The sequence below is a fragment of the Eurosta solidaginis genome, chromosome 4 (genome assembly GCF_040869045.1).
Source record: "Eurosta solidaginis isolate ZX-2024a chromosome 4, ASM4086904v1, whole genome shotgun sequence".
Lineage (NCBI taxonomy): Eukaryota > Metazoa > Arthropoda > Insecta > Diptera > Tephritidae > Eurosta > Eurosta solidaginis.
In genome coordinates this window covers 35,485,456-35,509,825 of record NC_090322.1, presented here as the reverse complement: position 1 = coordinate 35,509,825, position 24,370 = coordinate 35,485,456, and the positions used below count along the sequence as shown (strand labels likewise).

Below are 24,370 nucleotides of genomic sequence, written 5' to 3'. Positions count from 1 at the left end.
CTGACGGGATTCCCGACGGATCCCGTAAACTATCCAGAAATGATGCCGGAAAGGTTCCCAAGTTATCCCCAAATAGTCCCGAAATTACCCTGACGGTATCCCGGACGGATCACGAAAACCATCCGGAAATGATGGCGAAAGGGTCCCCAAATGATCCCGCATTAGTCGCGGGTTCCGAAATGACCCTGACGGGATCCCCGAAGGATCCCGGAAACTATCCAGAAATGATGCCGGAAAGGTTCCCAAGTTATCCGAAAATAGTCCCGAAATTACCCTGACGGTATCCCGGACGGATACCGAAAACCATCTAGAAAAGTGGCCGGAAGATACCCCAAATGATCCCGAAAAAGTCCTGAAATGATCCAGACGGGATCCCGGACGAATCCCGAAAACTATCCATCTAGGTACCCCAAATGATCCCGAAATGACCCCGCCGGGATCACGGGCGGATCCCGAAAAAGTCCTGAAATGATAAAGGTAGGTACCCAAATGATCCCGAAATAGTCCCGAAATGATCCCGACGGGATCCCGGACGGATCCCGAAAACCAACCAGAAATGATGCCGGTAGGTACCCCAAATGGTCCCGATATGACCCCGTCGGGATCCCGCACGGATTCCTAAAACTATCCAGAAATGATGCCGGAAAGGTCCCCAAATAACCCCCTAATAGTCCCGAAATTACGCCGACGGAATCCCGGACGGATCCGGAAACCATCCAGAAATGATGCCGGAGGAGACCCCAAATGATCCCGCTAAACTCCCAAAATGACCCCGACAGGGTCCCGGACGGATCCCGTAAACCATCCAGAAATGATGCCGGTAGGTACCCCAAATGGTCCCGATATGACCCCGTCGGGATCCCGAACGGATCCCTAAAACTATCCAGAAATGATGCCGAAAGGGTCCCCAAATGATCCTGTATTAGTCGAGAAAAAGTTCCGAAATGACTCCGACGGGATCCCGGATGGATCCCGAAAACCATCTAGAAATGATGCCGGAAGAGACCCCAAATGATCCCGCAAAAGTCCCAAAATGACCCCGACTGGATCCCGGACGGATCCCGAAAACCATCCAGAAATAATGCAGGAGGAGACCCCAAATGATCCCGCTAAAGTCCCAAAATGAGCCCGACAGGGTCCCGGACGGATCCCGTAAACCATCCAGAAATGATGCCGGAAGAGACCCCAAATGATCTCGCAAAAGTCCCAAAATGACCCCGACAGGATCCCGGACGGATCTCGTAAACCATCCAGAAATGATGCCGGAAGAGACCCCAAATGATCCCGCAAAAGTCCCAAAATGACCCCGACAGGATCCCGGACGGATCCCGAAAACCATCCAGAAATGATGCCGGAATGGACCCCAAATGGTCCCGAAATGACACCGACGGGATCCCGGACGGATACCGAAAACCATCCAGAAATGATGCCGGCAGGTACCCCAAATTATCCCGAAATAGTCCCGAAATGACCCTGACGTGATCCCGGACGGATCCTGTAAACCATCCAGAAATGATCCCGCAAAAGTCCCAAAATGACCCCGATAGGATCCCGGACGGATCCCGAAAACCATCCAGAAATGATGCCGGAAGAGACCCCAAATGATCCCGCAAAAGTCCCAAAATGACCCCGACAGGATCCCGGACGGATCCCGAAAACCATCCAGAAATGATGCCGGGAGAGACCCCAAATGATCCCGCAAAAGTCCCAAAATGACCCCGACAGGATTCCGACCGGATCCCGTAAACCATCCAGAAATGATGCCGGAAGAGAACCCAAATGATCCCGCAAAAGGCCCAAAATGACCCCGACAGGATCCCGGACGGATCCCGTAAACCATCCCGAAATGATGCCGGAAGAGACCCCAAATGATCCCGCAAAAGTACCAAAATGACCCCGACAGGATCCCGGACGGATCCCGAAAACCATACAGAAATGATGCCGGAAGAGACCCCAAATGATCCCGCAAAAGTCTCAAAATGACCCCGACAGGATCCCGGACGGATCCTGTAAACCATCCAGAAATGATCCCGCAAAAGTCCCAAAATGACCCCGACAGGATCCCGGACGGATCCCGTAAACCATCCAAAAATGATGCCGGAGGAGACCCCAAATGATCCCGCTAAAGTCCCAAAATGACCCCGACAGGGTCCCGGACGGATCCCGTAAACCATCCAGAAATGATGCCGGAAGAGACCCCAAATGATCCCGCAAAAGTCCCAAAATGACCCCGACAGGATCCCGGACGGATCCCGTAAACCATCCAGAAATGATGCCGGAAGAGACCCCAAATGATCCCGCAAAAGTCCCAAAATGACCGCGACAGGATCCCGGACGGATCCCTTAAGCCATCCAGAAATGATGCCGGAAGAGACCCCAAATGATCCCGCAAAAGTCCCAAAATGACCCCGACAGGATCCCGGACGGATCCCGTAAACCATCCAGAAATGATGCCGGAGGAGACCCCAAATGATCCCGCAAAAGTCCCAAAATGACCCCGACAGGATCCCGGACGGATCCCGTAAACCATCCAGAAATGATGCCGGAAGAGACCCCAAATGATCCCGCAAAAGTCTCAAAATGACCCCGACAGGATCCCGGACGGATCCCGAAATCCATCCAGAAATGATGCTGGAAGAGACCCCAAATGATCCCGCAAAAGTCACAAAATGACCCCGACAGGATCCCGGACGGATCCCGTAAACCATCCAGAAATGATGCCGGAGGAGACCCCAAATGATCCCGCTAAAGTCCCAAAATGACCCCGACAGGGTCCCGGACGTAGCCCGTAAACCATCCAGAAATGATGCCGGAAGAGACCCCAAATGATCCCGCAAAAGTCCCAAAATGACGCCGACGGGATCCCGGACGGATCCCGTAAACCATCCAGAAATGATGCCGGAAGAGACCCCAAATGATCCCGCAAAAGTCCCAAATGACCCCGACAGGATCCCGGACGGATCCCGTAAACCATCCATAAATGATGCCGGAAAAGACCCCAAATGATCCCGCAAAAGTCCCAAAATGACCCCAACAGGATTCCGGACGGATCCCGAAAACCATCCAGAAATGATGCTGGAAGAGACCCCAAATGATCCCGCTAAAGTCCCAAAATGACCCCGACAGGGTCCCGGACGTAGCCCGTAAACCATCCAGAAATGATGCCGGAAGAGACCCCAAATGATCCCGCAAAAGTCCCAAAATGACGCCGACAGGATCCCGGACGGATCCCTAAAACCATCCAGGAATGATTACGGAAAGGACCCAAACTGACCCCGAAAAAGTCCCGTAATGATCCCGGAAACCATCAAGAATTTATCTCTCGAAGGTACGCAAATGATCCCGAAAGTACCCCGACGGGATCCTGGACGGATCCCGAAAACCATCCAGAAATGATGCCGGAAGGGTCCCCAAATGATCGCGAAATAGTCCCGAAATGATTCCGGAATAGTCCCGAAAAAGTCCCGAAATTACCCCGGCGTAATCCCGGACCGATCCCGAAAACCATCCAGAAATGATCCCGGAGGGTCTCGATATGACCCTTACGGAATTACAAATAAGGTGAAGCTAATTATAAAACCATGTTAATAAGGCAGCAGGCGCATTGGAGCGAATAAAAAGTTAGATAGAAACATACAGGTAAAGCTAATAAAAGCGTGCTAATAAAATTTCATCAAAATCCGTGTAGCCATTCTGGCGTGATTCAGTCGCAAAGACGAAAAAATATAATAATTAAATTATAACTGTTCCTAGGGGGCGGGAACCACGCCCCTTTTCAAAAATATATAGTTAGTAGATCCTTCTAGACTATTGGCTATATGTGTGCAAAATTTCATCCAAATCGGTCCAGCCGTTCTTGCGTGATTGAGTCACAAAGACAAACGTCTGGACAAACATCCAAACATCCAAACATCCAAACATCCAAACATCCAAACATCTTCACATCCAAACTTTGCCATTTATAATATATATTAGATATTAGAATAGAATATTAGATAGATATTAGATATTAGATTAGATTAGATTAGATAACGAAGAGTTTTCAATATTGGGCATGGATAGAATATTTCAAGTCCTCTTACAGTAGTCCCATTGATCACTTTGACTTTCTACTCATAACAGTATTTCTTTCTTTGTAGATCTTCGCGGCCATAGCTATGAACTTGGTCATACTTATACATTTTTACAAGCTTAAGAATAGTGAATAATAAAGAAAAATGTAACCTACAAGCGATGGAGTTTTAACTGGACCTTACTTTAGATCCACAAACACAGATGCCGATAATTTCGAAAGCCACTATCGGAAGTTGTTAATTATGATCTTAATGCTATCAGAGGAACTCGATCTTGCAATGTTTTACATTTCTAAGGAGGCTTATTGTATCTGTCGTCGCTTAATCAAACTCATGCCATAAGCTTCGAAATACATACTGGAGCATGCTGTCAAGCGCATTTTCGTCTGCCTGTACATAAGTATGCTACCTGCTCCCCTACCTTCTTTATTGAACCAAATTTTCGCCGTCGAATTTTATCGCAGTTGGATTAATAAGGCTTTTAGGCATGAGACGTGCTTTGCATATGATGGATAGCTGCAATTATTGTCATCATAAATTTTTGAGTCATTTGCATAGTGAGTTGATTGACTAGTCAGCTTCGCACTGTTTTTGACAAGAGTACTGGAACTATGCTAAAATAAACTCAATCGCAAAGTTTTGAAACTAATTCTAACTTCCAATAAGTTAAACATTTTTTAATGGAGTCCTACTGAGTACTTTTAGAAGCGGTTGGGTTTTGTGGTGCTGCCTGCCGTTTAAATTCCTTCCGTGGGCAGTGTTAAAACCTGTCAAATGGGGAACGTGCAGAATGAACTCGCTATTCAACATATACTTCTTTTGTGTCGACTGCCTTCTTGTCACGCTTTCATTTGAACCTATAACAACTCATCTTTTGCTGTTAAGATTGAATAGGTTGGAAAGAAATCTTTATAGTATGGGATATGAGGAAGCTACCTTGGACACCATAAAGGCCAGTTGTGCTTCCACATTATTAAACGGTGACACCAGGTTCAGCTATTTACTTAATCAGTAAAGATTTGCTTCTTTTTTTTGGATAAGTACCTTGGAGATCCAAAAATACTAAGTTCGTAAGTTCTTTGAATCATAAAGGAGTAATATGGCAACTTGCCAATGAAATCCTGCACACTTACAAGATGCAGTGTGAGCTAAGCGCTTGCCCACCTATACAACAAAGAGATTGCAAGTCATCTGGTTGGTCGAATGGTGGCGAGTCTCTTCTGCATCTAGGCTATTGCGCCATTTCGCTCTGGCAAGAATCTTCAATTAACCAATGAAAACGATTCTTATAAACTGTCACATTTTTAAATATTTAAAAAGCTCCGCAGGTAGAGTATTCTAAAACTCCGGTAGGCACACGGAAAAAAGCTTTCCGAGAACTTTTGCTCTACCTCGATCTGTTCATCTGTCTCACAGGAGGTGCTGCACTGTGTGAGGTATTTTATTCTACTACTTTCCTTGATGCAGTAACCCCAGTTAGCAAGTGCCAGTGAGTACCTCAACATATACAAAAATATCCCTTCTATTCAACTTAAGAAAGGCTGGAGACCATATTTCGTTGTATGACGGCAATCGATTCAAACTATATTTAACCTGTTTAAGCCAAAGCTGGTATATATTATCCATGATTTATATATCTTTTGGATAGCGAAAATTTCGAGTTGAATCACGCCCACTGAGTTCAGGAAATGTATTGTTTGGGTGTGTTGTAAAGATTCACTCCCCACTGGCAATTTCAGATAGGTCCGTGAAAACCTAGATTGTGAATCTCTGACTAAGGTACTCATCTTCGTAGGAAAGTAGGGTCTATACTTTGTATTGAGGACTCTCATATTTGCGGTTTAGTTTTCCGAATGATTATTGAATTTTTTTACTCAAAAAGCTCTGGATTGCATCCCATCCGCTGTATGCTCAATGGAACAGTCTGAGATTGCGGTGATTAAGAAAATGGTTTTTGGAGGTCGTACGCTTTCCGTAAGGCTTTAAGAGCGCTGACATTTTGAACGCTGCAGCTGCTGTGCGATAGGTTGGTTAAAGCCGAGCTTAAATAGCGAGTGGAATGGAAAGGAACGAATGTGCGGACGAACTAGTTCTTTTTGAACTACTTCCAAAGCTTCACTGGGTTTAACCATTTAATTGTCTTTACATCAATGACGAGTCAAATCGCAAACTAATGGAAGTCACTTTAACTAAAAGTAAAGCCCATTCTCAATAGTCGATATATTCCTCAAAGACCAATCAGTGCAAAGCCAGTCCTTCTTATATTCATTGGTTTCGCGGATCACAAATTTAAACAAGCAACTTCGTCTGAATTAAACTCCAACCAGCATGCCCTACATGGACATATTAGAGTCGATTGATTTTATGCGCAGGCCCTTGCAAATCGGCGCCCTCCCGTCAACCAAAGTCGACTATAAAAAAAGCAATCTACTCGAATACTACATCATTTGCACATTATTCGCATCTATCGCCATTTTATTTTACGGCGTCTTTGGTAAGAACAGACTTCAACTTACTGCATCGGCGATTGGTGGTATTGGTGATCTCATTGACCTCCTACAATTCACTGGAATACGATTAGCCCATATTGTAACTTTATTGGAGGCATTTCTTCATCGACGAAAGATAAGCGCATTCTTCATCCGCGTGAGAGAAATCGACGACATTTTTGAGCGTTCGTTGAATGTGGATATTGATAATAGGTGAGTAACAAGTATGTGTATAAACGGTAGTCCTTGTACTGCAAAGGTTTTAGAGGAGTCTTATGGAAATGGGGCTTAAGAGCTCATTAGGTTCAATGTCATCAGGAAGCTATTAGGTTCGTTTAAAAGCATGGCTATCTAACTGTGATCCGATACATCATTTTCAGTTCTTTTCGCTTCCTTAGGACCCAATCCTCTGTCTGTGTGTAGAAGTCCACAGAAGTAGGGAAATCTTCTGACCGCCATTCGCATGGGAATGGCCAAAGTGATTCCTTTGCATGTGGTTCAAGCAGCTCACTACTAGGCCAAGCATCGTCTGGGTACCCACTGAACATCCGTTTAGTTTAGGAACCCATACCTCCACCGCCGGCGATATTTGGTTGTGCAGGAATGTCCTGCCTGGTGTGGGCTGCATACCGAAAGCCTTGGTCTAAGTTTCTTTCATCCCATAGGGGGTAGAAGCTGTGACGAAACGTTGGTTGGGTTAGGTTGAACTGGCCTGTCCATGAGGACCTCACATAGACTGAATGAGTTCGTAGTATTACAAGAAGTTTGTTTTTAACGACCAAACTGAAAAACCCTATCAAAAATCAGGGCCTATGTTATAAAATAATTCCGTCCTCTTGGCAAATACTAGAAGCTTTCTAGGACTCAAGTCACTTGCTGCTTCTAGATCTGACAGCTCACTTCTAATAGCTGGAGTCTTGGCCTGGCAAGCGCAGGGCACGAGCACAAAACGTTCTCGATCGTTTCCTCCTCCAACCCGAGGAAACGTTGTAGCGGTTTATTGAGATATAGGAGGGCTATTGTCAGCATAGCAGCATGCCTACTGCAAAGGCAGATCAACGGAAACAGCTATCCATTCGATTGTGAAGCAAATAATCTGGGTTTTCTTTCGAGACATCGCAGTAGAGTTTAGCAATGCCCTTCCTGAAGTCCTGCTTGGTCTGGAAGTCGAGGATTGTATTGTGGAGTTCAATTACAAACTTTCGTGCAATAGAATTGTCCCAGCGGAGTGGAGAGAAGCCAGGGAGTAGTAAGGAGGGAGTCGAGAGCAAGGTGCGTAGGGGAACATCACAGGGTACTGCTCGATCTCCTCTACTCTGAACTGTGATAGTAAACGAGCTTCTGGTAATGCTAGAATGTGTTGGCTGTTGAGTGGTGGCCTACAAAATCCTCATAAGGGGTGAGTCATACGAGCTGGCAATCAATCCTGGCAAGATGAAGGTGGTTCTTTTTACGAAGATGCATAAGATTCCCGCTTTTAGAACTTCATTGATCATGCAGATACCGTTGGTACCTTCTTATAAGTTTAAATATTCAAGAACTAGGTATATAGGACAAAAATCTGTGCTGGAGGCTCAATGTAGAGAATAGGACTAGGAAGTCTTAAATTGGTTTATACTGCTGCAGGTATGCCATCCGTAAGATATGGGGACTCTCGCCAATGGCAGCTCACTGGCATTAGGAGATGATTGTCAAAAAAACCTCCTTTTAGGGTAGCGTTTGGATGGAACAAACTAAATACGGCGAGTTCTTTTAAAATGATAGTGTCAGTACAACGAATAGCGATGGTTGGTATCAGCGGTACTTCTAGAACAGCACCTACCTTGCCATTGAATGTCATGCTGAACATAAATTCAGTAGATATTGCGGGCAGGTCAGCTGTGGTCCTCCGCTGATCAGGATTCGTAACATGGCATTTTAAGCTTTGGGCCAACTTAAACTGTATACCTCTTCTGCAATTTTCACACCAGAACTTCTCTTGAGTGCGGAGTTGAATGATCTGGGGCAATGAACCGGTTAAGTTGGGCGGGAGATTTGGCGGGGGGTTTTCGATGGATGGGATGCTATCCCCAGGGGGTTAGGGGGCTTAGAATATACCCGCGGCAGTGTTCCCGTCGTAAGAGGCGACTTAAATGCCAAATTTATTCAAGGGGTGGTGTAGGCAACCTTTTCAAGGGGTTGCCAGCGCAATATATACATAGCTTCTTCAAATCAATTGTCAATCTCACCTACCCGTAGCGAATATTGTTGCTTTAATAGCTGATGCTCTGGCCACCCCAAGTTCGTCATGGATATAGGGGGTGGGAGGACGGAATGGCCTAGAAGGTTTCATGTAGTCATACTAAATCGTTCCAAAGATGGTCGGGTTAGTTAGTACCTTAATGGAAGGTACCGGATCAGCATCCGACAAAGGGCCATTAACCCCAAAGCCTTTGGGGAGTATCCTTATCGCTAATACAACAACAAAAACAACAACAACAACAACAACAACAACATGGATGGGATGTTGTCCAGTTGTGCTGCGGTCAGAGAATTCCACATCTAGCCAAGCGTCTATTAAAGCCCTGATTCCAACTGTGGTGCAATCGGGGGTCGTATGATAGTTCCTGAGATCGTTTGCGATTTTGTCAAACTTATCGAAGATTAAACTCATTACCAGTACCTTATCAGTACCATAGTAGTATCCCGAACCGAATGCAGATGTCTATAAGTAACTCGGGTACCTATCTAATATTTCTAGAGACTTCCTTAATTAATACCCCCTCTATCTCCTAATTAATTTTTTTTTACAGCTGCTTCCACAAACAGCTAATAAGACGTGCCATCAAAACAATCTCTGCATATGTGTGCGTCCAAATTTTAGTCGTCATCACAGAATCGTTTTCCGAACACAATTCCTTATCGATTTGCTTTATCTTATATATGTTGTCATTCTGTGTTACGATGTTACGTTACTTCCAATTCACGATCTGCATTATGATTATACGTGAACGCTTGAAGAAATTGGTACTAATTTTGGATGAGCAGAAGCTATATGAAGACGTTCATATGCAGGATGGCAACTCTGCAGTTAAGAATTTTTTTCGAACTCAACATAACGGTACTCTGAGTTGCTTCCCTTATATTCGAAATATTGATTTGACACGTTTGCATATTATTCGTGATCTCTACAATCGTTTGTGGGAGTTAACGGCACATGTAAATAGAAATTTTGGGTTTTCGTTATTGACAAATGTCGGTAATGATCTTTTGGCAATCATATCGAATAGTTATTGGATTTTTATAAATTTTAATAATTACTCAAATACAATGGAACAGCTTCTACAATCGACAAGTAACGCTTTATTATCTCTGCCGCATATGTTTAATGTTCTATCATTGGCATTACTTTGCGAAGAAACTTTACAAAAGGTGAGTAAGAAGACTGAAAGTTTTTACGCAGTGACAATGGCTTTTACATATATACTCAAATTAATAGACTACTGAAATCGCCTACGGTCTACATAATCTGGAGACGTGTATGCCGAACAATCATCAATACAACATCGTGGTAAGTAAGATGATCTTACACTTGAATAGGACTCAATCATCTCGACCATTTTGTAGGTAGGCACCACCATGCACAAGCTAAGTGCTTGTAGGGGTACAAATTCATTAAGGGGTTAGACATAGGGATGCTGTTGTTAGAGGTGTAGATTCCACATTAAAATTGAAAAGATAATTGGTATCATGTGGAACACATCGAGGTTGATTTTGGACAAGTAAGAGCTTAACCTGTTACAGTATCCAGAACGAAGTTGAGCCAGTTGGATTCGTGTCTTCCTTGGTAGTCTGCTTTATTCTACTACAAGGATTGAATAGTGCAAATTGATAACGGGGTTCATCGAGCGCGATCCAGCAAAGGTGTTTACGGATTCTGTGTGGATTAGGTTATCTGGACTAATCGGCTGAGCGCCTAGCTACAGGATCTCATCCTAGCGCTATCGAAGATGTTTTCTTATACCTCTCGGATACGGGGCTAGATCAAGCAGGTGTTCTCTGGGGTGTCCGGTTTGTGAAAATTCAACAAAAACTGTCTGCTAAGCATTCCATCAGGCCCTTTTATATTGAGCTATTTTGCCTCACTATTTAGATGATGTTTAATGGTCATAAGGAGACATCCAGTGGTAGCTCTGAGCGCAGTATTTTAGCAGACCTGCAGCCGTTTTTAGAGTTTTGGTTTTATAAGTCAGGCGCCCAAACTGGTGATGCGTAGCACATGAGCGAGCGGCCAATGGCTTTGTAAGTTACTAGCAGCGCTCCTTTATCTCTTCCCTAAGTGCTGCCGAAAACGTCTTGAGGATCTTGTTGTGGCCTTGTAATTTAGATACAATTTTGGGGGCATGTGCCTTGAAGGTAAGTGTGTTATCGAACGTTACCACTAAGAGCTTAGGGTTACTGATAGGCAGTTACGATATCGACTTGAAAGTCCAATATTTGCGTCGTATGTTCATTCCATGTCGTAAACAGGGTAGCCGTGGACTTGCTTGGTGGTAGCGCCAGGTCAAGCGAGGTGAAGAAAGCAGAAATACTTGGGAGATAGCTTTCCGGTAACAAGCGACATCAAGGCACTAGCCCGACCATCTCGGGAACGATTTAGTATGACCACAAGAAACTCTCAAAGCCATATCGCCCAACCGCCATAGATCTATGAAGAACTTGTGGTCGCCAGAGCCTCGGCTGTTAAAGAAACATATATATTGCGCTGGCAACCCCTTGAACCAATTTGGTATTTTAGTCGCCTCTTACGACATGCATACCTGCCGCGGGTATATTCTGAGCCCCCTAGCCCGCTGCGGCTGGAGCGGTTGGCCGTGACGACCACCTTACCTACAGGACACGTGTCTGCTCGGCCACCATATATAATTTGCTTTGTCAAATCATTTGAGATTTTGATGGTGTATGTTTACTGGATGGCTGTTAAATTTCGCTAGTTCTTTTACCCTCTTACGTAATATGTTGTGTAAGCTCCGGTACGGACATATCCCTTCTCGGCGCCATTTATAAAGTTGGTTTTGAGGAATTCTCGGGTCAAAAATCCACACTGCCATACATCCCCTTTACTTGTATATATCTGCCTCCCCCTACCAACTGCTGGCGATATTCTGATCCTGCTTCATAATGCTCCCAATTTTTTCGACTCTTTGTACAAGATTTAGTCATAAAATATAGCACAAGTAGTTCCCCGATATTTTCTTTACGCAGCAAGTCCTGAACTCAAATATTTTGCCTATTTATATCCAAATATATGCATAGTCAAAGAACTTTTAGTACTTTTCTCCTTCGCAGATCGAGCAATTCTCTTTACAGCTACTTCATCAAAAGATTACCTTCTCTGCAGCTGGGTTCTTCAACATCAATTGCAGACTACTTTATTCGGTGAGAACTTACCTCAAAAGAGCTTTGTGTTACAGAGAGCCATCGGTTTTGTTTTTTGTTGCAGATTGCTGGCGCCACAACCACATACCTAATCATTCTTATTCAGTTTCAAATGAGTGGTGACAGGGTACCACAAAACTGTACCATATCAACAGATGATGTATAAATATCTCGAAATTTTTGTGAATCGAAGTTGTTTGTATTGTATGGTTTTTTTATTTATTTTAATATTTTAATAAAATCAATTATTCTCCTTGGTATCAAAGTTGGGCCCTAATCATTTCTACACCAAGGACGTAGATTAAAATGTTAACGCCTCTACATACGATCAAGAGCCTAGGAATATCTTCGTTAGGGCATCCCATCTCATTTTACACGTCTCTTCCCTTCCGACGCTGTTACGTCTACCTATTTAAGCTAGTCTTCAAAAGGCATTCCCTGTCATGTATCTTCCAAAAAAATGGACAGAAGTCTTAAACTTAAGGCGAACGCATAGAAACGATTTCTGTCGAAGCAGAACGGACATAGAGGAGATAGAAAGTATTGAGCACTTCCTCTCATATGCCCTCCTCTGACCAAGACAACAAGGGCAGCTCAACGCCCGTTTAGTGGAGCTAGTCGGATTAAGTGTGCCTCCTTGCTTTGTAAGGCGACCGTTTTAGCCTTACTTAAAGACATTTAGGCATATTGTGTATTTCGCAGGTTGGCATCTTGACTAGGACAAAGTCAGTGCCGTATTATGTAGTTTAACCACTGGCGCTCGCCAAGCTTTGTAAGTTATCCTCACTATAGCAAGTAGAGTGATATGCGAACATGGTGTGGCATTACAGCAACGCAGTGCCCCGCTGAGACAACTGTACTTTAATATGAGGAAAGGTGTCTTTACTTTTTTGTGAGTTGCTCAGAGATCCTCCTTGTACTTGCCCTGACTTAAGGGGCCACAGAGACCCCCAAATGTGTTTCTCATAGAGGTTGTCACTCCGAAATTATTTCATATATTTAGCTCAAGACCTTAAGATATCACCCTGATCTAGAGGAGTTTCATCATAGCGAATGCGGCATGCGGTACAAAAATTACTAAGGCGACGACGCAATGTGCTGGTGGACAAGACCAAACATAGAGTCACCATATGAGATTGCGAACTTAGATCATCTGATGCGTAATTGCTTTTTCATGACGGAAAGTCCTAATTGGCAGGAAAGAAGGAAGGTTTGAGTATTGTATCACCTATTTCTTACGGTAGTCGGCTATCTCACAAAAGTCCTAAACTGCCACACGCTATCTATATAAATGCTGACCTGTAAAAAATGGTCTCAGTTACTGCTGGATTTAAATAAATTGTATATCATCACATCAATGACAATCAAAAAAGTGCTTTAATGGAACTCCATTTTACTAATTGGCATTTACACTGAAAAAAGTTTCAAATAGTCATTTTAATGTTTTTTTTAGGAAATGTAATTCAAGGACTTGCCAGTTCAAAGGTTGAGCTCAGTAAGTTGTGTAGATTTCCGAATAAAAAATGTCTTTTTAATTTAGATAGATGACTTCAATTAAGAATTCCGCAGCATTAAAGTTGGGCATTATTTGCTGACGTGAGTATTTACCTTCTCCAGTCTTTTCTAAGAAAGACTGTTGACCGTTCCTATATAAGAAAACATTTTCGAGATATTTCTTGCTGTTAAATTAAACCAAAAGAACATGAACAAAGCTTCCCCTCTGGTCAAAGATGAGTCAATAAAAGAATTGGCGTTCAAGAGCTTTTTCACCACTTGCGACTTACAAAAACGGACTACATTCCTCCAAAGATCATCTCCCACACAAACTATAAACTTTTAGCTCCTCTACCAAACGTGGTGAAATCTGAAATTATGTGGAAGTATCCGTTCTCGTTGGCGTACTTAGAACATTTCAATATATCTCTATCCCAGGTTACCACTCACAGCAATATTAAAGTTCACGAGAAAAAGAAATATGTAAGTGTAATTATACATTTTAGAAAGTTTGTTAGAAACTTTCTTAAAACTTTGATTGATCAGGAGCTTGCTGTGGACCAATCAAGATAATTACGAAGGTTCAATACTTTATTGGGTATGTTTTAACCTTAAAACGCATATTTTTGCTGCTTTGAAGTCATAAAGGGTGCAGCTCTGTGAAGTTGGCACCTACTTGGGCCAATAATTAAAAAAACCATATCTCATTCGTTTGTCCACCGTTTGTCCACGTTTGTCCGGGAAAAATTTTCGTTTGTCCACCTTTTGTTAAAAAGTTATAACAAAAAATTTTTTTTCGAAAAAACCCAAAAAATTTTTTGTTTCGCTTTATTGTGCTAAATCGTATGTCTGTCGTTTGCGTTAAAAAAACCAAATGCCATTCGTTTGTCCATCGTTTGTCCACGTTTGTCCAGGAAAAATTTTCGTTTGTCCACCTTTTGTTAAAAAGTTATTTCAAAAAAAAAAAAACAAACCTGTGTGAAGTTGGCACCTCCATTTGCGAGTATTTAAAAAAACCAAATGCCATTCGTTTGTCCATCGTTTGTCCACGTTTGTGCAGGAAAAATTTTCGTTTGTCCACCTTTTGTTAAAAAGTTATAACAAACAAATTTTTTTTTCGAAAAAACCCAAAAAAATTTTTGTTTCGCTTTATTGTGCTAAATCGTATGTCCGTCGTTTGCGTTAAAAAAACCAAATGCCATTCGTTTGTCCATCGTTTGTCCACGTTTGTCCAGGAAAAATTCTCGTTTGTCCACCTTTTGATAAAAGTTATAACAAAAACATTTTTTTTCGAAAAAAACCCAAACAATTTTTTGTTTCGCTTTATTTTGCTAAATCGTATGTCCGTAGTTTGCCCATCGTTTGTCCATGTTTGTCCAGGAGAAATTTTCGTTTGTCCACCTTTTGTTAAAAAGTTATTTCAAAAAAACAAAAATCGTGTGTGAAGTTGGCACCTCCATTTACGAGTAATTAAAAAAACCTAATGCCATTCGTTTGTCCACGTTTGTCCACGTTGTCAAGGAAATTTTATTTCAAAAAAAAAATCCTGTGTGAAGTTGGCACCTCCATTTACGAGTAATTAAAAAAACCAAATGACATTCGTTTGTCCATCGTTTGTCCACGTTTGTCCAGGAAAAATTTTCGTTTGTCCACCTTTTGTTAAAAAGTTATTTCAAAAATAAAAATCGTTTGTGAAGTTGGCACCTCCATTTGCGAGTATTTAAAAAAACTAAATGCCATTCGTTTGTCCATCGTTTGTCCACGTTTGTCCAGGAAAAATTTTCGTTTGTCCACCTTTTGTTAAAAAGTTATTTCAAAAAAAAAAATCCTGTGTGAAGTTGGCACCTCCATTTGCGAGTATTTAAAAAAACCAAATGCCATTCGTTTGTCCATCGTTTGTCCACGTTTGTGAAGGAAAAATTTTCGTTTGTCCACCTTTTGTTAAAAAGTTATAACAAACAAATTTTTTTCTCGAAAAAACCCAAAAAAATTTTTGTTTCGCTTTATTGTGCTAAATCGTATGTCCGTTGTTTGCCCATCGTTTGTCCATGTTTGTCCAGGAAAAATTTTTGTTTGTCCACCTTTTGTTAAAAAGTTATTTCAAAAAAACAAAAATCCTGTGTGAAGTTGGCACCTCCATTTGCGAGTATTTAAAAAAACCAAATGCCATTCGTTTGTCCATCGTTTGTCCACGTTTGTCCACCTTTTGTTAAAAAGTTATAACAAAAACATTTTTTTTCGAAAAAAACCAAAAAATTTTTTGTTTCGCTTTATTGTGCTAAATCGTATGTCCGTCGTTTGCCCATCGTTTGTCCACGTTTGTCCAGGAAAAATTTTCGTTTGTCCACCTTTTGTTAAAAAGTTATTTCAAAAAAAAAAAAAAAACAAACCTGTGTGAAGTTGGCACCTCCATTTGCGAGTATTTAAAAAAACCAAATGCCATTCGTTTGTCCATCGTTTGTCCACGTTTGTCCAGGAAAAATTTTCGTTTGTCCACCTTTTGTTAAAAAGTTATAACAAAAACATTTTTTTTTTCGAAAAAACCCAAAAAAATTTTTGTTTCGCTTATTGCGCTAAGTCGTATGTCCGTCGTTTGCCCATCGTTTGTCCATGTTTGTCCAGGAGAAATTTTCGTTTGTCCACCTTTTGTTAAAAAGTTATTTCAAAAAAACGAAAATCATGTGTGAAGTTGGCACCTCCATTTACGAGTAATTAAAAAAACCAAATGCCATTCGTTTGTCCACGATTGTCCAGGAAAAACCACCTTTTGTTAAAAAGTTATAACAAAAAAATTTTTTTTTCCAAAAAACCCAAAAACATTTTTGTTTCGCTTTATTGTGCTAAATCGTATGTCCGTCGTTTGCCCATCGTCTGTCCATGTTTGTCCAGGAAACATTTTTATTTGGCCACCTTTTGTTAAAAAGTTATAACAAAAACGATGGATAAACGAATAGCATTTGGTTTTTTTAATTACTCGTAAATGGAGGTGGCAACTTCACACACGATTTTTGTTTTTTTGAAATAACTTTTTAACAAAAGGTGGACAAACAAATATTTTTCCTGGACAAACGTAGACAAACGATGGACAAACGAATGGCGTTTGGTTTTTTTAATTACTCGTAAATGGAGGTGGCAACTTGACACACGATTTTTGTTTTTTTGAAATAACTTTTTAACAAAAGGTGGACAAACGAAAATTTCTCCTGGACAAACATGGACAAATGATGGGCAAACGACGGACATACGATTTAGCACAATAAAGCGAAACAAACATTTTTTTGGGTTTTTGCGAAAAAAAATTTTTTGTTATAACTTTTTAACAAAGGTGGACAAACAACAATTTTTCCTGGACAAACATGGACAAACGATGGGCAAACGACGGACATACGATTTAGCACAATAAAGCGAAACAAAATTTTTTTTGGGTTTTTTCGAAAAAAAAAATTTTGGTTATAACTTTTTAACAAAAGGTGGACAAACGAAAATTTTTCCTGCACAAACGTGGACAAACGATGGACAAACGAATGGCATTTGGTTTTTTTAAATACTCGCAAATGGAGGTGCCAACTTCACACAGGATTTTTTTTTTTTTTGAAATAACTTTTTAACAAAAGGTGGACAAACGAAAATTTTTCCTGGACAAATGTGGACAAACGAATAACATTTAGTTTTTTGAAATACTCGCAAATGGAGGTGCCAACTTCACACACGATTTTTATTTTTAAAATAACTTTTTAACAAAAGGTGGACAAATGAAAATTTTTCCTGGACAAACGTGGACAAACGATGGACAAACGAATGTCATTTGGTTTTTTTAATTACTCGTAAATGGAGGTGCCAATTTCACACACAATTTTTGTTTTTTTGAAATAACTTTTTAAAAAAAGGTGGACAAACGAAAAGGTTTCCTGGACAAATGATGGGCAAAGGACGGACATACGATTTAGCACAAGAAAGCGAAACAAAAAATTTTTTGGGTTTTTTCGAAAAAAAATTTTTTTGTTATAACTTTTTACCAAAAGGTGGACACACGAAAATTTTTCCTGGACAAATGTGGACAAACGATGGACAAACGAATGTCATTTGGTTTTTTTAATTACTCGTAAATGGAGGTGCCAACTTCACACAAGATTTTTGTTTTTTTGAAATAACTTTTTAACAAAAGGTGGACAAACGAAAATTTCTCCTGGACAAACATGAACAAACCATGGGCAAACGACGGACATACGATTTAGCACAATAAAGCGAAACAAACATTTTTTTGGGTTTTTTCGAAAAAAAAAATTTTGTTAGAACTTTTTAACAAAAGGTGGACAAACGAAAATTTTTCCTGTACAAACGTGGACAAACGATGGACATACGAACGGCATTTGGTTTTTTTAAGTACTCGTAAATGGAGGTGCCAACTTCACACACGATTTTTGTTTTTTTTTTTGAAATAGCTTTTTAAAAAAAGGTGGACAAACGAAAATTTTTCCTGGACAAACGATGAGCAAACGATGGACAAACGAATGGCATTAGGTTTTTTTAATTACTCGTAAATGGAGGTGCCAACTTCACACACGATTTTTTTTTTTTTGAAATAACTTTTTTAAAAAAGGTGGAGAAACGAAAATTTCTCCTGGACAAACATGGACAAACGATGGGCAAACGACGGACATACGATTTAGCACAATAAAGCGAAACAAAAATTTTTTTGGGTTTTTTCGAAAAAAAATGTTTTTGTTATAACTTTTTAACAAAAGGTGGGCAAACGAAAAATTTTCCTGGACAAACGTGGACAAACGATGGACATACGAATGGCATTTGGTTTTTTTAAGTACTCGTAAATGGAGGTGCCAACTTCACACACGATTTTTTTTTTTTTTGAAGTAACTTTTTCAATAAAGGTGGAGAAACGAAAATTTTTCCTGGACAAACGATTTGCCTTAGGTTTTTTTAATTACTCGTAAATGGAGGTGCCAACTTCACACACGATTTTTGTTTTTTTTTTTTTGAAATAGCTTTTGAAAAAAAGGTGGACAAACGAAAATGTTTCCTGGACAAACGATGGGCAAACGATGGACAAACGAATGGCATTTGGTTTTTTTAATTACTCGTAAATGCAGGTGCCAACTTCACACACGATTTTTGTTTTTTTGAAATAACTTTTTAACAAAAGGTGGACAAACGAAAATTTCTCCTGGACAAACATGGACAAACGATGGGCAAACTACGGACATACGATTTAGCAAAATAAAGCGAAGCAAAAAATTTTTTGGGTTTTTTTCGAAAAAAAATGTTTTTGTTATAACTTTTTAACAAAAGGTGGACAAACGAGAATTTTTCCTGAACAAATGTGGACAAACGATGGACAAGCGAATGGCATTTGGTTTTTTTAATTACTCGTAAATGGAGGTGTCAACTTCACACACGATTTTTGGATTTTTGAAATAACTTTTTAAAAAAAGGTGGACAAACGAAAATTTTTCCTGGACAAACGTGGACAAACGATGGACAAACGAATGCCATTTTGTTTTTTTAACGCAAACGACGGACATACGATTTAGCACAATAAAGCGAAACAAAAATTTTTTTGGGTTTTTTCGAAAAAAAAAAAATTTGTTATAACTTTTTAACAAAAGGTGGACAAACGAAAATTTTTCCTGGACAAACGATGAGCAAACGATGGACAAACGAATGGCATTAGGTTTTTTTAATTACTCGTAAATGGAGGTGCCAACTTCACACACGATTTTTGTTTTTTTGAAATAACTTTTTAACAAAAGGTGGACAAACGAAAATTTCTCCTGGACAAACATGGACAAACGATGGGCAAACTACGGACATACGATTTAGCACAACAAAGTGAAACAAAAAATTTTTGGGTTTTTTTCGAAAAAAAATGTTTTAGTTATAACTTTTTAACAAAAGGTGGACAAACGAAAATTTTTCCTGGACAAACGTGGACAAACGAATGGCATTAGGTTTTTTTAATTACTCGTAAATGGAGGTGCCAACTTCACACAAGATTTTTGTTTTTTTGAAATAACTTTTTTAAAAAAGGTGGAGAAACGAAAATTTTTGCTGGACAAACATGGGCAAACGATGGGCAAACGACAGACATACGATTTAGCACAACAAAGTGAAACAAAAAATTTTTTGGGTTTTTTTCGAAAAAAAATGTTTTTGTTATAACTTTTTAACAAAATGATGCCGGAAGAGCCCCAAAATGACCCCGAGAAAGTCCCAAAATGACCCCGACGAGATCCCGGACGGATCCCGAAAACCATCCAGAAATGATGCCGGAAGAGCCCCCAAATGATCCTGAAAAAGTCCCCAAATGACACCGACGAGATCCCGGACGGATCCCGCAAACCATCCAGAAATGATGCCGGAAGAGCCCCCAAATTATCCCGAAAAAGTCCCGAAATTACCCCGACGGGATCCCGGACGGATCCCGAAAACCATCCAGAAATGATGCCGAAAGGGTTCCAAAATGATCCCGTATTAGTCGCGAAAAAGTCCCGAAATGACCCCGACGGGATCCCGGACGGATCCCGAAAACTATCCAGAAATGATGCCGGAAGAGCCCCAAAATGATCCCGAAAAAGTCCCGAAATGACCCCGAAGGGATCCCGGGCGGATCCCGAAAACCATCCAGAAATGATGCCGAAAGGGTTCCAAAATTATCCCGTATTAGTCGCGAAAAAGTCCCGAAATGACCCCGACGGGATCCCGGACGGATCCCGAAAACTATCCAGAAATGATGCCGGAAGAGCCCCAAAATGATCCCAAAAAAGTCCCGAAATGACCCCGAAGGGATCCCGGGCGGATCCCGTAAACCATCCAGAAATGATGCCGGAAGGGTCCCCAAACGATCGCGAAATAGTCCCGAAATGATTCCGGAATAGTCCCGAAAATGTCCCAGAATAACCCCGACGGGATCCCGGACGGATCCCGAAAACTATACAGAAATGATCCCGGAAGGGTCCCAAAATGATCCCGAAATAGTCCTGAAAAAGTCTCGAAATTACCCCGGCGTAATCCCGGACCGATCCCGAAAACCATCCAGAAATGATCGCGGAAGGGTCTCGATATGACCCTTACGGGATTACAAATAAGGTGAAGCTAATTATAAAACCATGTTAATAAGGCAGCAGGCGCATTGGAGCGAATAAAAAGTTACATAGAAACATACAGGTAAAGCTAATAAAAGCGTGCTAATAAAAACAATTGATGGAGGGCGGATGGCGGGAGTAGAGGAGAGGACCACTGATCGTTCCTCCAAAATTGTCTAGATCTCGTTCTGTATGTACCAGATGCCAAAAACTATTGATTTAGGAGAAAATTTAGATTGAGTTATAACAATTTATGGATTTTACACCAGAGGGGGAGATAAAGGGGGCGGGCGGAGGGTGTCACTGCTTACTTTGTAAGCCCTCGACTTATTTGACCCCTTGAGTCTGTGATATTGGTGAAGGCCAGTATACGTAAAGTTATAATGTGTAAAAATTATGAAAAATAATTTCTCGAAGGGTCGTGGGACCCCCACCCCTCTTTCCATGTTCGAAAAAAATTTCGCTAGTAGACTACTGTCTGTGTCCCAAATTTCATCAAAATCCGTGTAGCCATTCTGGCGTGATTCAGTCGCAAAGACGAAAAAATATAATAATTACATTATAACTGTTCCTAGGGGGCGGGGACCACGCCCCTTTTGAAAAATATATAGCTAGTAGATCCTTCTAGACTATTGGCTATATGTGTGCAAAATTTCATCCAAATCGGTCCAGCCGTTCTTGCGTTATTGAGTCACAAAGACAAACGTCTGGACAAACATCCAAACATCCAAACATCCAAACATCCAAACATCTAACATCCAAACTTTCCCATTTATAATATATACTAGCCTTTACCCGCGGCCCCGTCCGCAAGGAGAAATTTAAATATATGGGCTATTCGCGTTAGCCTGGTTATTATCTGTTTAAAATTTTGTTTTCTGTCTAATGCATTTTATTTTTGTAATTGAGTAAAAAAAAGAACTAAATGAGCTGATAACCTGATAAGATCCCAAATGATCCCGAAATTATCCAGAAAAAGCAACGAAATGACCCCCACGCAATCGCGGACGGATCCCGAAAACCATCCAGAAATGCCCCGAAAGGGTCTCCAAAAGTTCCCCGAATAGTCCCAAAAAAACTCGAAATGACAGCGACACGATTCTAGACGTATACAGAGAACCACACAGAAATTATCCCTGAAGGTGTTCCAAAATGATCCCGAAAAGGTTCCGAAATGACCCTGACGGGCTCACGGGCGGATCTCAAAAACCATCCAGAAAATATCCAGGAAGGGTCCGTAAATTATCCCGACATACTCCAGAAAAAGTTCCGAAATGGCTCCGAGGGGATCCACGACTGATCGCGAAAACCATACAGAAATGATTCCGGAAGGATCCCAAAATGGTCCCGAAATAGTCCGGAAATGACCCAGATGGGATCCCGCACAGATCCAGAAATGATCCCGGAAGGGTGCAAAAACTATCCCGGAAAAGTAACAAAAAATCCGGAAATGGCTCCTACGGCATCCCGGACGGATCCAGAAATGATCTCGAAAGTTCCCCAAATGTTCCCAAAATGGTCCCGAAATGACCCTGATGGATCCGTCAAACCATCAAGAAATTATGCCGAAAGGATCCCAAAATGATCCCGAAATAATACAGAAAAAGTCACGAAACGACCCCTACAGGATCCCCAAATGATCCCGTATTAGCCCCGAAAAGCTCCCGAAATAACCCCGACGGGATCCCGGACAAATCCCGAAATCCATCCAGAAATGATCTTGGGAAGTTCCCAAAATTATCCCGAAATAGTCTCGGAAAAGTTCAGAAATTACCCAGACGGGTTCCCGGACGAATCCAGAAAGCCATCTCTAAATGATCCCGAAAAAGTCCCGAAATAACCCTGACTGGACCCCGAAAGGATCCCGAAAACTATCCAGAAATGATGCGGGAAAGGTCCTCAAATGATCTCCTAATAGTTCCGAAAAGACCCTGACGGGATCCCGAACGGATCCCGACAACTATCTAGAAATGATGCCGAAAAAGCCCGCAAATGATCCCGTATTAGTCGAGAAAAAGTCCCGAAATGACCCCGACGGGATGCCGGACGAATCCCAAAAACCATCCAGAAATGATGCCGGAAGGGACACCAAATGATCCCGAAAAAGTCCCGCAATTATTCCGACGGGATCCTGAACGGATACCGAAAACCATCCAGAAGTGATGCCGGAAAGGTCCTCAAATGATCACCTAATAGTCCCAAAATTACCCTGACGGCATCCCGGACAGATCCCGAAATCCATCTAGAAATGATCTTGGCAGGGTCCCAAAATTATCCCGAAATAGTCTCGGAAAATTCCAGAAATTACCCTGACGGGATCCCAGACGAATCCTGAAAACCAGTCTTAAATGATGCCGAAAAAGTCCCGAAATGACCCTGGTGGGACCTGGAAAGGATCCCGAAAACTAACCAGAAATGATGCCGGAAAGGTCCTCAAATGATCTCCCAATAGTTCCGAAAAGACCCTGATGGGATCCCGAACGGATCCCGACAACTATCCAGAAATGATACAGAAAGGGCCCGCAAATGATCCCGTATTAGTAGAGAAAAAGTCCCGAAATGACCTCGACGGGATGCCGGACGAATCCCAAAAACCATCCAGAAATGATGTCGGAAGGGACCACAATGATCCCGAAAAAGTCCCGCAATTATTCCGACGGGATCCTGAACGGATACCGAAAACCATCCAGAATTGATGCCGGAAAGGTCTTCAAATGCTCACCTAATAGTCCCAAAATGACCCTGACGGCATCCCGGACAAATCCCGAAATCCATCCTTAAATGATCCCGAAAAAGCCCCGAAATGACCCTGACGGGATCCCGAAAGGATTCCGAAAACTATCCAGAAATGATGCCGGAAAGGTCCTCAAATGATCCCCTAATAGTCCCGAAATGACCGTGACGGGATCCCGACAACTATCCAGAAATGATGAAGAAAGGGTCCGCAAATGATCTCGTATTAGTCGAGAAAAAGCCCCGAAATAACCCAGACGGGATCCCGGATGAATCCCAATAACCATCCAGAAATGATGCCGGTAGGTATCCCAAATGATCCCAAAATAATCCCGAAATGACCTTGTCGGCATCTCGGACGGATAATGAAAATTATCCAGAAATGATGCGGAAAGGTCCACAACTGATCCCCTAATAGTCCCGAAATTACCCTGATGGGATCCCGGACGGATCCCGAAAACCATCCAGAAATGATGCCGAAAGGGTTCCCAAATGATCCCGTATTAGTCGAGAAAAAGTCCCGAAATGACCCCGACGAGATCCCGGACGGATACCGAAAACCATCCAGAAATGATGCCGGTAGGTACCCCAAATGATCCCGAAATAGTCCCGAAATGACCCCGTCCGGATCCCGGACGGATCCCGAAAATTATCCAGAAATGATGTCGAAAGGGTCCCCAAATGATCCCTTATTAGTCGAGAAAAAGTCCCGAAATGACCCCGACGGGATCCCGGACGGATCCCGAAAACCATAAAGAAATGATGCCGGAAGAGCCCCCAAATGATCCCCAAATGACCCCGACATACTCCAGAAAAAGTTCCGAAATGGCTCCGAGGGAATCAACGACGGATCGCGAAAACCATACAGAAATGATTCCGGAAGGATTCAAAAACTATCCCGGAATAGTAACAAAAAATTCCGAAATGTCTCCTACGGCATCCCGGACGGATCCAGAAATGATCTCGGAAGGGTCCCCAAATGATCCCAAAATGGTCCCGAAATGACCCTGATGGATCCGGCAAACCATCAAGAAATTATGCCGGAAGGGTCCCCAAATGATCC

The 24,370-nt window shown here is 41.8% G+C and overlaps 2 protein-coding genes across 3 annotated transcripts in view; one reads left to right on the top strand and one right to left on the bottom strand.

Moving 5' to 3' along the window:
* Positions 1-24,370, bottom strand: part of LOC137249607 (uncharacterized) — a 127,784-nt gene that overhangs the window by 66,719 nt on the left and 36,695 nt on the right. The gene's annotated exons all lie outside the window — the stretch shown is intronic.
* LOC137247820 (putative gustatory receptor 2a) lies at positions 9,610-12,160 on the top strand. The gene is made up of 4 exons (XM_067778763.1): positions 9,610-9,973; positions 10,041-10,112; positions 11,891-11,980; positions 12,045-12,160. The coding sequence occupies exons 1-4, from the start codon at positions 9,611-9,613 to the stop codon at positions 12,144-12,146; spliced, it is 627 nt and encodes a 208-aa protein (XP_067634864.1). The 5' UTR covers position 9,610; the 3' UTR covers positions 12,147-12,160.